This window comes from Erinaceus europaeus, chromosome 11 (assembly GCF_950295315.1).
Source record: "Erinaceus europaeus chromosome 11, mEriEur2.1, whole genome shotgun sequence".
NCBI lineage: Eukaryota > Metazoa > Chordata > Mammalia > Eulipotyphla > Erinaceidae > Erinaceus > Erinaceus europaeus.
This window is the reverse complement of record NC_080172.1, coordinates 62587405-62601418: the sequence shown is the minus strand read 5'-3', so window position 1 is coordinate 62601418 and position 14014 is coordinate 62587405. Positions and strand designations below refer to the sequence as shown.

At 44.3% G+C, this 14014-nt stretch overlaps 1 protein-coding gene, 1 long non-coding RNA gene and 1 pseudogene across 4 annotated transcripts in view; all 3 read left to right on the top strand.

Moving 5' to 3' along the window:
- The first annotated feature begins 4913 nt into the window (after positions 1-4913).
- On the top strand, positions 4914-5346 carry LOC107522900 (cytochrome c oxidase subunit NDUFA4-like; annotated as a pseudogene).
- A 952-nt stretch (positions 5347-6298) lies between these two features.
- LOC132541380 (uncharacterized) overlaps positions 6299-14014 on the top strand; it is a 621539-nt gene continuing 613823 nt past the window's right edge. Inside the window, exon 1 of the long non-coding RNA XR_009552579.1 lies at positions 6299-6375. This is a non-coding gene — a long non-coding RNA (uncharacterized LOC132541380). The remainder of the gene's footprint in view (positions 6376-14014) is intronic.
- HIPK1 (homeodomain interacting protein kinase 1) overlaps positions 11356-14014 on the top strand; it is a 65027-nt gene continuing 62368 nt past the window's right edge. For 2 of the 3 annotated variants that reach the window (XM_060201844.1, XM_007530184.2), the window contains exon 1: positions 11608-11992. In XM_060201844.1, coding sequence (XP_060057827.1) covers positions 11656-11992 — 337 coding nt within the window. In that variant the 5' untranslated portion in view covers positions 11608-11655. The other variant, XM_060201845.1, reaches the window with a different exon arrangement.

Genomic DNA, 14014 nt, shown 5'->3' with positions numbered 1-14014 from the left:
TAGGCAGAGGGTATAACTGGCCTCTTAGAAGCCCTGACTACTTGGCTGAATTAAAGTTACAAAAGATCAAATGTGCTGCCAGATCTTCCTGATTGTTCACATAGCTGGGATATTTGCAGCTCCCTACCTCCCTTTGGATTGAGTAGAGAGCCAGAGCACACAGCCTGTTTGTTTTAGTATCCAGGGCAGCTGGTAGAAGGGGTGGGGGATACATGGTTCTGCCCTGTCCTGCTTACCAATAAGCAGGACAAGCAGATACCACATGCTTAGAGAGGACACAGGCATGTGGAGCTAGGCAGATGGATAAAAACTGCTTCAGAATGGAGCCTTGAGCCTTTGCAATGAAGAAGTTTCTGTTTCTTGTCTAGCAGGTGGAAAAGGTTTGCTACTTTGGGAAGATTTGAAGTGTTTAGAAAGCAGGATAAGGCCTGGCTCTTGGATAAGCTGTACATAGGTGTTTTTTGTCAGTGACCTTCACTCTGAGCCTTGTGTGGGAGCCCAGCAGGTGAGGCAGGCAAGGCAGCAGGTAGAGGTACTACACTTAAACAGTGGTGTCCAACCTCCTCATCATGCCCAATGGATACATCGATACCTACCTCTCCTTACTGCTGTGAGAGCCAGCAAAAAATTCCTAGCTCAATGCCTGCCACATGATAAGAGTTTTAAATATTATCTTTAGCTTCTGATTTTCTGAAACAAATATTCTGCATATAAAATGAGACACTTTGGAAAAAGTAAAAATATAAAGAAAAAGGGAGTTGGGCGGAGGGCAGTGGGTTAAGCGGATGTGACACGAAACATAAGGACCAGCGTAAGGATGCCGGTTCGAGCCCCCGGCTCCCCACCTGCAGGGGAGTCGCTTCACAGGCAGTGAAACAGGTCTACAGGTGTCTTTCACACCCCCTCTCTGTCTTCCCTTTCTCTCTGTCCTATCTAACAGTGATGACATCAGTAACTACAACAATAAAAGGAAGAAAAAAAAAGGGCAACAAAAGGGGAAGAAATATGTATATAAGGAAAAAATTAAAAGTCAATTATAATTAATTCATGTATACTTTCTTATGAGTATACCTTTATTAAACCACTTCCATGTTCAACATTTTGTATTCTTCTTGTCAGTTATACATAGAACAGTGAACACCTTTTTGCATCGACCATAGCATTTCCTTAGACTAGGTTTCTAGGAAAGGTGTCCCAGCTTTTAAACTTTTTAATGTATATTATGAGCACTTGCCTTCTAGAAAGATTTCCTTACTATTATTTCTGCAGGACAGCATTAAAATACACTGAAGACTCTTTATGCTCAAATGATGCCAGTACATGTTGACACGCGGGATATCTCTTAAGTTAATAAATAGTTACTAAGATACGTGGGCAAGGCTTAAGCTGGCTCCCTCTACGAGCCTGTTTCATTTCCATGCTGCCAAAAGGTGACTTAGCGAGATAAGGTAGTATTTAGTACATAGGCCCCCAGATTGGTATTATCTTTTAGCAACACAGGGTCCTGTCCACTTTTGACATATGCTGTGTCACACATATTCCTTGAACTGGATTCTATGTGAGTTCAAATGGAGTAGAAGCAGAGGGAGTCTGAAAAATTTAGTTGTTGGTGACCACATGTTTGTGGTTTTTGTTTGTATATATTTTTTACTAGAACACTGCTTAGCTCTAACTAATGGTATTGTGGGAGATTGAACCTGGAACCTTGGAGCTTCCAGCATGGAAGTCTTTTGCATAACCATTATGCTATCTCCCCCCAGGCCTTTGTTTGTGTTTAATAATGGGGAAATTTTGCACTATCCTAAGTAAATGTCTATGGCTCAAATTCAAGGTGGATAATTACTGAATTTGTTTGATTATCAGTATTCTTATAAAAATACTACTGAATATAGTTCATGTGTCTTTTTCCCCCAGGGGGCCTGGCAGTGGTACACCTGGTTGAGCACACAAGTTACCATGTGCAAGGAACCAGGTTAAAGTCTCCACTCCCTACCTGCAGGGAAGAAGCTTCATGAATGTTGAAGCAAGGCTGCAGGAGTCTATCCTCTCACCCTTTTTATCTCCCCCCACCCTCTCATTTCTCTGTCTTATCTAATAAAGTAGAAAGGGGGGGAGGAGGAGAAAAATGGCTGCTGAAATAGTAGATTCATAGAGCTGGCACCAAGTCCCAATAATAACCCTGGTGGCAATAAAAATTATTCCATGTAAGATAATATAGCTACAGATTTTGAAAATTAGAATATGAACAATTGCATGTGTCTTTAAGAATTCAATTCAATGTATTTTTAGAAGCTAAGTATGACCCCATAGATCTGTGGGGAATCTTACAGTTAGGCTCAAAGGTACTAGGAGAAATGAAGTTCCCTAGAGATCAATTAAATTATTTGATTTTAAGATCTGTGGGAAAACTTGTACTTTTCCACAAGGAGACTGGAAATGGTATATGTCCATTTAGAGAAAAAAAAGTCTGCATGACTGGATTTGGGGACCATCTGTTACTCATGACCCATCGTTTCCTTTGTTGTACAAAGTAGAGATAAGTGAGTCTGCTTGTTCTTTTCTCAAGAAGAGGGATTGGAACCTGGGTTCTGTAGCTCAAGCCCACTCTGAGGAAGAAAAATCTTTTACTTTTGGGGTGATTTTTAGGAGAATCTGCATCTGAGGGTTCAAGTACATGTGTTTTTGATGCTACCACTAGTGAGTGACTAAGTCACTTCATTGCTATCTGTCTGTTACTCTCTCCAGCCACCACCACCAACAGCCACCACCACCGCCACCTTGGTGTTTTCTCCTTTCTTTTCTCAAGGATGCCACACCTACATCAATATAGAAAGATTCTGCTTGCCCTCACTTCATCTACAACTTATAATTCTCAGAATGGATAAGTTTGTCTATTTTATTTTATTTTTTATTTACTTGATAGAACAGAGAAATTGAGAGGGGGAAGGGAGACGGTGGGGGGGGGGGAAGAACAAGAGACCTGTAGCATTGCTTCCTTGCTAGTGAAGCTTTCCCCACCCCCATAGGTGGGGACTGAAGCTTGAACCCAGATCTTTGCTCATATAATGTGTGTGCTCAGTCAGCTGCACCACCCCCTGGTTCCTCTTCACTTTATGTTTAGATTGAGACAGGTAGAGAGCGAAAGAAAACAGAGGAGCTGCGTTTTCTTCAATGTACTGGGAGTTGGGATTGAACCTGGGTCGTACATATGTCCAAGCAGTGCACTATCCAAGTGAGCTATTTTGCCAGCCTCAATTTTGTCTTCATTTTGACTGCAATGCTTTTATTTAGCTATAAACTTCAATCCTGACTATATCTCAGTCCTTGGTCACTTTTTCTTTTCTTTCCTTTTTTTTTCTTTTTCCCTTGGTCACTTTTTCTTTGAACACATCATTGACTCACCTGATCACATAAAGGTCTCAAAATGTGGACTTGGTTCTTTTCCTAGACTGATAGCTTATTAAGTCATCTTTCAGTCCAATAAGACTTTTGGTTATCCTCGGGCCTGGTGTTCGAATGTTTAAAACACCATTGTATTTAACCATGTTACCAGTTCTGGCTTCTCCCAACATTTTATAGTAGCTTGAGGAGTAAAGGATAACTTTTTTGCTTATCCTCAGTGCTGTAATTCCACCATTAAAAATAAAGATGAAATCAAGTTCACTCATCTTCCTAAATAAGCTCTGTAAAAAGACAAAAAGAAAAACAAACAAACTAACAAAAAACAGGCTAGTTAGGAGCTGGTACTTAGGTATCTTTACCATCATTATTCCTCCAAGCAACACTTACCTCTGTTCTAAGTTATTGTAAAAATCTTCTTAAATGCTCTCAATGCTGCCCTTCTCTGTAAATGCAAAGTGTAGCCCCAAAGTAAGTATGATATACATCAGATCATGTCACTTCTCTCTAGGGGGGATGCTCATGAACTGAAACAGAGCTGCAGTTGTCTCTTTCTCCCCCTCTCCCTCTGTATATCTCTTTTAAAAAATATTTTTATTTATTTATTATTGGATAGAGACAGAGAAATTGAGAGGGGAGGGGAGACAGAAGGAGAGAGACACTTGCAGCCCTGCTTCACCACTTGTGAAGCTTTCCCCCTGCAGGTGGAGAACAGGGACTTGAACCTGGGTCTTTACACAATAATATATGCACTTAACCAGGTGCACCACAGCCTGACCCCCCACCCCCCGCCCCAATTTCTCTCCGTCTTAATTAGAAAAAGAAAGAATGGTGGTGTAGCCCTGGGAGGTGGTGCAATAGATAAAGTGTTGGGACTGAGTTTAAGCCCATGCATCACATGTCAGCATCACATGTGATGCTCTGGTTCTCTCCTCCTCCCTGTCATAAATAAATCAATCTTAGAAAAAGGAGGAAGAGGAAGAAGACGAGAAAGAATGGTGATATAGGGAGGTAATAGCACAGTGGATGCCTGAGGCGCCAGAGATGCCATATTCAATCCCTCTACATCACTTAAAGCCAAAGCTAAACTGAGCAGTGCTCTGGTGAAAAAGAAATAAATAGGGGGTCGGGTGGTAGCGCAGTGGGTTAAGTGCATATGGCATGAAGCGCAAAGACTGGCTTAAGGATCCCAGTTCGAGCCCCTGGCTCCCCACCTGCAGGGGGGTCACTTCACAAGCGGTGAAGCAGGTCTGCAGGTGTCTATCTTTCTCTCTGTCTTCCCCTCATCTCTCCATTTCTTTCTGTCCTATCCAACAACAACGACATCAATAAAAATAATAGCAATAATAACAAGGACAACAAAAATGGGGGGAAAATGGCCTCCAGTAGCAGTGGATTTGCAGTGCTGGCACCGAGCCCCAGCAATAACTCTGGACACCAAATAAATAAATAAATAAATAAATAAAAATAGAGTGTACAGTCCCAGGCCTTGCATGTCTGATCTCAAGCTCAAGCTTATCGGCTCAAGGTCTCTGCTGAAACCATGTTTGGTTAAATTCTCACTCAGGCCAAGAAGCATCCTAGCTTGATCTCCCTCTTCATCTTTATTGGAGTTGGAGGTACTGGAGCAGCACCGTAGATCATGCACCTGGCACTGTTCAATCCAGATGTCAGGACAGAAAGAATAACCCAGAGCCTTGGAACAAACTGGGTCCCAATGATCAATACAAATTCTACTCAGTCAGAGCAGACTATAGCAAACTGAAGAAAGAAGGTCCAGACTTCTAAATAGAATGATTTACTATACAACTGCTTAAAATTAAGGTCTTCCAGAAGCCATCCACACAATTTCCCAACAACCAGGAATTATCTCCCCTTTAAATACACAAAATCATGTTTGTGTATTATTGGGGTTTACACTGATTAGGAAATATCTGAAATGTAAAAAAAAAACACCCTAAAAATTAAAAAAATCTATTTTTACAATTCAAGTAAGTGGGATAATTTATGAATTAACATTAATTTCTCTAATAGACATGTCTTACCATTATGTACTTAAGAGGAAAAATGCTTTATTTGCTTTAGAATCAGCACAAGCTTTTGGGTTAGAGGTTACATTTCCTGAAAGACTGTGACTTGAGTAAAAAAAAAAATGTAATTCATCAGAGAGTACTATCTAAATCATTCCAATTATTAGGACATTTAAATCATAATATTTACAGGAAATACTACTTGTTTTATGTATGCAGAACAGAGCATAGTCAAATATAACCTGAGTTTGTCTTTTTAACTCAACAATTTAATTTGAAAAAGACAGTTTTAGGGTTCAGATAGTTTATTCTGTATCTTAAAGGCAGCTAATATAATTAAAACCGGCTCTCCCTTTTGATCAAGATAGGATTGAAAAATCCATATTATCACTATTTCACTTCTCATAGATTTTTTCCATTTCATAGACTATATCAGTAAAGATAAATTATAGTGGATTCAGGTATTTTTGTTTAGTTTTTTAAAATCTGTTATTAAGGGAACTGGGCTGTGGTGCATAGAAGTTAAGCTTACATAATACTAAGCACAAGGATCTATGGAAGGATAGTGGTTTGAGCCCTGGTTCCCCAGCCCTAGAGGGGGAAACTTCACAAGCAGTGAAGCAGGTCTGCAGGTGTCTATCTTTATCTCTATCTCCCCCCCACCCCTCTCAATTTCTTTCTGCCCTATCAAAAAAAAAAGTAAAAAATGGCCACCAGGAGCCATAGTTTAGACACTAATATAAGCCCCAGCATTAACCTTCGAGGAGAAAAAATTTTTTTTTGTATTATTGATTTAAAATTTTAAGATAGGGAGTCTGGCATAGCGCAGTGAGTTAAGCGCACGTGGCGCAAAGCTCAAGGACCGGCTTTAAGGATCCCGGTTCTAGCCCCCGGATCCCCACCTGCAGGGGAGTCGCTTCACAAGGGGTGAAGCAGGTCTGCAGGTGTCTTATCTTTCTCTCCCCCTCTCTGTCTTCCCCTCCTCTCTCCATTTCTCTCTGTTCTATCCGACGACATCAATAACAACAATAACTACAACTACAACAATAAAACAACAAGGGCAACAAAAGGGAAAATAAATATTAAAAAAATAAAATAAAACATTATAAAATACAGGGTACAATTCCACACCTTTCCCAGCATGAGTTCTGTGTCCCCATTAGAAAACTAACAAGGGTTTGATCAAGCAGGGATTATGGAAAGAGCTGTTTCTTCCCAGATAATATCAGAGCATCTAGAAATGGAAGTGGAACTGTTGTTGCCAGTTAGAAGCATAGATGTCTCAGACTGGAAAAGAATGGTTTCTCAATTAAGGAAATCAATCTCTCTCTCTCTCTCTTTGCCATGAAGTTTGTTGATTGGACTTGATGCCTGCATGTGAATCCACTGTTCCCAGCAGCCACTTCTTTCTTTCTTTTTTCTCTATATTTTATAGAATAGAAAGTGAGATGGGATGGGAGTCGGGCTGTAGCGCAGCGGGTTAAGCGCAGGTGGTGCAAAGCACAAGGACCGGCATAAGGATCCCGGTTCGAACCCCGGCTCCCCACCTGTAGGGGAGTCGCTTCACAGGCGGTGAAGCAGGTCTGCAGGTGTCTATCTTTCTCTCCCCCTCTCTGTCTTCCCCTCCTCTCTCCGTTTCTCTCTGTCCTATCCAACAACGACGACAACAACAATGGCAACAAAAGGGAATAAATAAAATAAAATAAATATTAAAAAAAAAGAAAGTGAGATGGGAGGGTAAGATAAAGAGGCAGAAATAGATACCTCTGTACTTGACTTGCTGCACTATTAGTGAAGCTTTTCCCTTGCAGCTCTTCCTATCTCCCCTCTCAATTTCTGTCTCCATCCAATAATAAGTAAAATTTAAAAAAGAGAGAGTGAATAGGGATGTTAGGGTGGTAAGAAGCTAGGAAACCTATTTTAGTTATTTTCCCAAGGGCCCATGATTGTAGTACTTTTATTTTATTTTATTTTTTTGCCTCCAGGGTTATCGATGGGGGTTGGTACCAACACTATGAATCCACTGCTCCTGGGGGCCCTTTTTTCTATTTTATTGGTTAGGACAGAAAGAAATTTGAGAGAGGAAGGGGAGATAGGCAAGAGAAAGATAGATACCTTCAGACCTACTTCACTTGTAAAGTGACAGTCCCCCCCCCCCCCCCCCGCAGATGGGGAGATGAAGGCTCAAACTGGGATCCTTGTATAGGCCCTTGCGCTTGGTACTATGTGCGTTTAACCTGTTGTGCTACCACACAGCCCATGCCTTTCTCTTATCCTCTCTTATCTCCCCCCTTCCCTCTCAGTTTCTCTCTGTCCTGTCAAAAAAAAAAAAAAAAAAAAGCCACCAGAAGCAGTGGATTTATAGTGATATGTGCTTTTTTTTAAAAAAAATTATATATATATTTATTTTTCATTTTGTTGCCCTTATTTTTTATTATTGTTGTAGTTATTATGGTTATTATTGATGTCGTCATTGTTAGATAGGACATAGAGAAATGGAGAGAGGAGGGGAAGACAGAGGGGGAGAGAAAGATAGACACCTGCAGACCTGCTTCACAGCCTGAGAAGTGACTCCCCTGCTGGTGGGGAGCCAGAGGCTCAAACCGGGATCCTTAAGCCTGTCCTTGAGCTTTGGTGCCACCTGTGCTTAAGCCACTGTGCTACTGCCCAATTCCCTGTGATATGTGCTCTTAACCAGGTATGCCACTTCCTGGCCCCTCTCTTTCTCTAGAATAAAGCCAAAATGAAAAATTAGCTCTGATAAGGCTTTACTACTGTTGCCCATGCATGAGACTCTGAGTTCATTTCCCAGTGCTACACTAAAAAACAACAACAACAAAAAACCCCACCCCACCAGATTCCTTTATATTGACTGCCTGCTAAAGCATCTAATACCTCTTTTCTTTTTAAAGGTTTATTTATCTTGGGGGTAGATAATATAATGGTTATGCAAAGAGATTCTCCTGCTGGAGGCTCCAAAGTCCCAAGTTCAATCCCCTACACCACTATAAACCAAAGCTGAGCAGTGCTCTGGGGCTGGGTGCTGGTGCACCTGGTAGAGTGCACATTGCAATGTATACAAGTCCTGGTCTGCACCTGCTTCACGAGCAGTGATGTAGTGCTACAGTTTTCTCTCTAGTTCCCACTTCTGTCTCAACTTCTACCTCTATCCAATAAATAAGTAAAATATTTTAAAGGATTTATCACATGAAATATAGAGACAAGACTAGGGCACTGCTCTCTCTGGCTTATGTGGTACTGGGCATTAATACCAACACCTCATATATGTAAGTTCTGTGGTCTACCTGCTAAGCCATCTCTCAGGCTGCTCTAATAGTTCTCTTTCTTTTCCTTCTTTCCTTCCCTGTTGGTATGCTTCTAAAAACCCCTTCTGTTTCACTGGTTTAATTCCCCCTGCTTAACACTGTATTCTATTTACATAACCACTGTTAACTAAGCACTGCCCTGCAGCCTGCAGGGCATTGGTTTAATCCCCAATGGCTTAATATGTCTTTTTACTCCACCCCCTCTCGTAGTACACCCTGATTTGCACCAGTCACTTTTCACTCCATCCTCTCTATGTCACATCTTGTTTACACCCTACTTGGCAAGTATATATAAGGACAGTATTGTGAGTTTTAAGTTTAGTTTAGTTTAGCTTAGCTTGGCTTAGATTGTGCTGCGTTCTGCATGAATAAAGAGATACTGCGTACAGCTCAGCTATGAGTCCCTGGTCATCTGTCTCCCACCTGTGAAGCTAGTCTGGCACTTCCCTTCTTTTTAATTTTTATTTATTTATTTTTTACTGGGAGCACAGCTCAGCTTTGGTTTATGGAGTGATGCAGAGACTGAACCTGGGACTTTGGAGCCTCTGGCATGAGAGCCTCTTTGCATAACCATTATGCTATCTACATCCCACCCTAAAATAAGTATTCAGGTTTTTAAAAAAAGATTTATTTACATATTATTTATTATTAGATAGAGACAGAGAGAAATTGAGAGGGTAGGGGGAGATAGAGGGAGAAGGACAGAGACACCTGCATACTTGTTTTACCACTCATGAATCTTTACCCCTGCAGATGGGGACTAAGGGCTTGAACCTGTATTCTTGTGCACTGTAGTGTGTGTGCTTAACCACTACTTAGGCCCCCCATTATCTTTTGAAATCTGATTCAGCCTACTTTATTATTATTTTTTGAATTGTCATTTTTTTCTTTATTGGGGGATTGTTTTACAATCAACAGTAAATACAATAGTTTGTACATGCATTTCTCATTTTTCCACACAACAATACAACCTCCAATAGATCCTCTGCCATCCTGTTCTACTAATTATTTTTTTTTAATTGTTATCTTTATTTGTTGGGTAGAGACAGCCAAAAACTGAGAGGGAAAGGGCTGATAGGGGGAGAGAGAGAGAGCACTACAACACTGCTTCACCACTTGCAAAACTTTTTCCCAGCAGGTCGGGGCAGGGGGCTTGAACCTGGGTCCTTGCATATTGAAACATGTGCACTCAACCAGGTGTGCTACCACTTGACCCCCCACTTTACTAATTCTATATCCTGCCACTTCTCTGATAAGCTTTAGGCTCCTTCAGGGAATTAATCGTTCACATTTTTCTTTGTATTTACTGGAGCACTGCTCAGGTCTGGAGATTGAATCTGGGACAGATTTTTGCATGATCATTATGATTTAATGTCTATTGGGGGATTAATGTTTTACAGTCGACAGTAAATACAATAGTTTGTACATACATAACTGTTTTCCACATCTTTCTGTCTTAATGTTTCCTAGGTCAGAGCAAACAGAACTTTATGAAGTGTAAGTCTGTGAAAATAAGCAATGAAACTCCTCTGTGGGACTAAAATTTTTTGCTATTCTTGGTTCTCTAGAGAAATAAACTTCCCTGTTCTCAATAAAAAAAGAACTGCTCCCAGTGTTATTAAGGTAGGAGAGAAACCCAGAGGTCAAGAATGTATGGGTGAGGTCTGAGAAATATAACTTGATAGTACTCTTGTCTTTACATCTACCTCACTCCTACGCACCCATCCCTCCGACCCCCAACCCCAAAAAACTACAAGCAAGGGTTTGGTGACCCACCTGGTTGAGCACACTTGTTACTATCCACAAGCACAAGGCAGGGTTCAAACCTCGCTCCACCTGCTGGAGGAAGCCTCAAGTGTTTAAACAGTTCTGCAGGTTTCTATTGCCTCTCGTCCCCCTTTGTCCCTCTCCCCTAATTCTTTCGTGTGTGTGTGTGTGTGTGTGTGTGTGTGTGTGTGTGTGTCTACATATAAATTCACGGACAAATACAAAACCCATCCTTACAAATACCCAAGGTGCTCGACAGTCACTTTCTAGGGCTCAGATCACTGTTGCCTCCAGCACTTGGGGCATGGAGAAAAGATACACTACAGTTTCCCTAAAAGTGCCCCCCCACCCCCATTTTAGGAATGACAACATTGTGTACAAAATCTTAACTCCTTTGGAATCCTTGACCCTGGAAGCTGCAAATGCTTTTGAATTAGGGCAACCTAATTTTCACAGCAGAGTCGTCGCCGCCCCCTCCCCCACATCGTGTGCCCAAGATACTCCTTTTGAGGAGTTATCTGACCTCACTACCTCCTGGTTAAGGCATGAAAATGATGGCATCATTTTCTGGCTGCAGGTTTTGCGGAGTTGGATTTAAAGCACAGCCATTTCTGCCCAGAGAATGCAAACACAGGTTCCCAAGCATCGATGGGCAGGCTCTCTGAGGGGCTCCGGATCATCACGGAGGCTGCGGACTCTGCAAGGGTGGCATTCTAGAATGGCTCTCGTTGGTAATGAGACATCAGTGCCTAACCCGAGGCAAGTCCTCTCCAGCAAGGAGGCTTCCCGGGTAGGCGCTACCTCCCCTCGCGCAGTCCAATCTCAGGGGGTGTCACACTAGGCGGGTGACGTCACACTGGCTGGGCTAACATTTACATCTGCACCCCACCTCGTCGGCCGCACAGCCACCAAGCACCTTAAAACCACAGCAGAGGCAGCGGTGCGGAGAGGGCGGGGAGTCCTGCCCTCGCAACCGGTCCACGCTGGCTCCCCACGGAGGCCCTCCCCCTCCCACCCCCGTCCCCAGCAGCACGATGCAGTCGTCCTGATCCGCTCGCTCTCGGTCTCTTCCGCCTCAGTAGGTGTCATGGCGCCGGGCGGGTGAATAGTTCCCGCGAGGCGGGGCCGGCCGGATGGGGCGGCCGCTCGGCGCTCAGCTCGTCGGGCCTGGCGACAACGGCGGCTGCGGAGAGAGGGGCCCGGTGGTGGCCCCGGACGGCAGCGGGAGGCCGAGGCGGGAGCGCGCGGGGCTGAGGCGGCGGCGGCGGCAGGGCCCCGGGCGGCGGAGCGGGCGGGAGGTTGAGGGGGCTCCCCCGGCGGGACGGGCGCGGGGACGGCGCCGGGGGGCGGCGGCCGGGGCCGGCTCGCGCGGAGGGTATGATGACCCGGCGGCGGAGCCCCGGATCTCGTCTCCTCCGCCGCCTCCTCACAGCAGCCCCAGCTCGCGGCTGAGAACCAGACACACCGGCGGTGAGTCGGGGCGGGAAGGGGCCTCTCGAGGCGGCGAGCGACCTCCCAGCCGCTCCCCGAGACGGGGTCGGGCGGACTGGGGCTCCGGGCCTGCTGGGGTGGGCTCCTCCGGCCTCGCCTGTCCGGGACCCCGGGCCTCAGTGGTTCGCGGCGGCGGCGGCGGCGGCGGCGGCGGCGATCGCGTCGCTGGAAGAGCTGGGAGGCCCGGGCCGGCTTTCGGGGCAGCTCCCGGGTCTCCTGCACTTGCGGGGCGCGCCGTCCTCACATGACAGGGGCTCGGTGGCCGGTCCCCGCGGCGGCGGCGGCTCCCAGTGCGGTGTGCGCTGTGTCTCGGCTCTGCCAGCCGCCCGGCTGCGGGGCTGTTTGTGCTGTGGGGAAGCTGGACGCGGCGCCGGGGCGGGTGTGGAAGCTCCGCGCCGCGGCTCCTTAACTCGCATCTGTGTAGTTGGCCAGGTCGCGGGGACCGCGCGGGACCAGCCACTTAATGTGTGTGCGGGGCGGACCCGGACGGAGGTCGGACTCTAGGGAAACTTTTGCTGTCTCCACTTGCCCAAGCCTTTCTTTGTCCTTCCTTCCTCCCTCCCTTCTTTCTTCCTTCTTTCCTTTCTTCTCCTCTCTCTCCCTTTCTTTGCCCCTTTCTTTCTCTCTTCCTCCACCCCCTACTCCTTTCTCCTTTCCTTCCTTCCTTTCTCTTTCTTACTTTTTCCTCTTTCTCCTTTCTCTTTCTCTCCATTTCTTTCTTTCTTTCCTCCCTCCCTTCCTCCCTTCTTTCCTTCTTTCTCTCCAACCAAAACTATATTGGATGAGGCCCCGTTGTGCATGTTTTCGGTGAGAGAGGCCCCACTTTGCGCTTAGCAACCAGGACCCGGGGTTTGGTCTCCTGGAGCGCGGGGTCCACCCTCCAGTTTGTTGTGGTGACAAAACCTGGAGCCCTGGCCTGTGTTTACACTGGGCGCGCTTTCTTTCCTGTTTAGGTGCGGGGAAGGGGGAAGGGGTGGGGAGAAGGGGGGAAAACAACCCTAGGTTCCTCTCTTCACTCCACTTAAACAAACCTCTGACTGACTTGGTGACACACGGATCCTTCTGCTCGCCCAGGGTGTTTTTTTTTGGACACATGGGGGGGGATTTTTAATAATTACCTCAAAATATTCAACTATACACTGCTCTGCCCAATCTATCTTTTATCTCACAAGTCTAGTAACTTCTGATGAAAAGGAGCAAGCAAAATCCCCATAAAAAAATAAATAACAGCAATGATAACAACAACAAAAAAACCCAGCAGTTTCCTGCTCCTGATGAAGTGGATTTAAATTTAGTGGCTGGTGCCCTATGCAGAAGCTACAGTTTTGCTCTTGTTTCTGTAGAGCTATTTTTGATTCCTGCTCTGTAGATTTTTTAAAAAAGATTATAGAGAATGCAAATCATTATCCCACCTTTTTTATATGTAAGTATAAAGCTTTCTGTAAATTAAAATTTTTTAGCAGATCTTTTCCCCCAATCGTTGTTAGTCAGTTTTTTTTTTCTTCACATGTAATTTCATTGACTTTTAGTTATTGTTTCTGATGTGAAAGATATTTTAGTAAAATATTTGTGGTTGGAACTGAAAAACCAAGCCAGGAAAGCATTTGAGGAGTAAAATGGTGACTGATTTTGTAGGTATTTTGGCTCTTAGTAATTGGTGACAGTTTATCCTGTCTTTGGACACTGTAGTTTTGTGTGGTTAAAGGTAACTGGAGAATTTAAAAGCAAACCAGAAATCGCTTCAAAAAAAGCTCAAAGTTCACAGTTCTTTGGAAAGTAGAATTCTTTCATTATGTGGCTTTGTTTTTATAAGTATAGCTCAGTGGTTGTATTGGTAGAAATCAGTGAGCCAAGCCTGCCTTGTAAACTTACTACACTTGGAACTTCTGCAGTTTGTTTTTAGTTATGTACTGTAACTGGCTCTTTTGTAATTTGAAGTGATTTTGCAAATATATGCTTCCTACTCTGCTATTTTCATTTCCATGACTGTTGAAACCAATC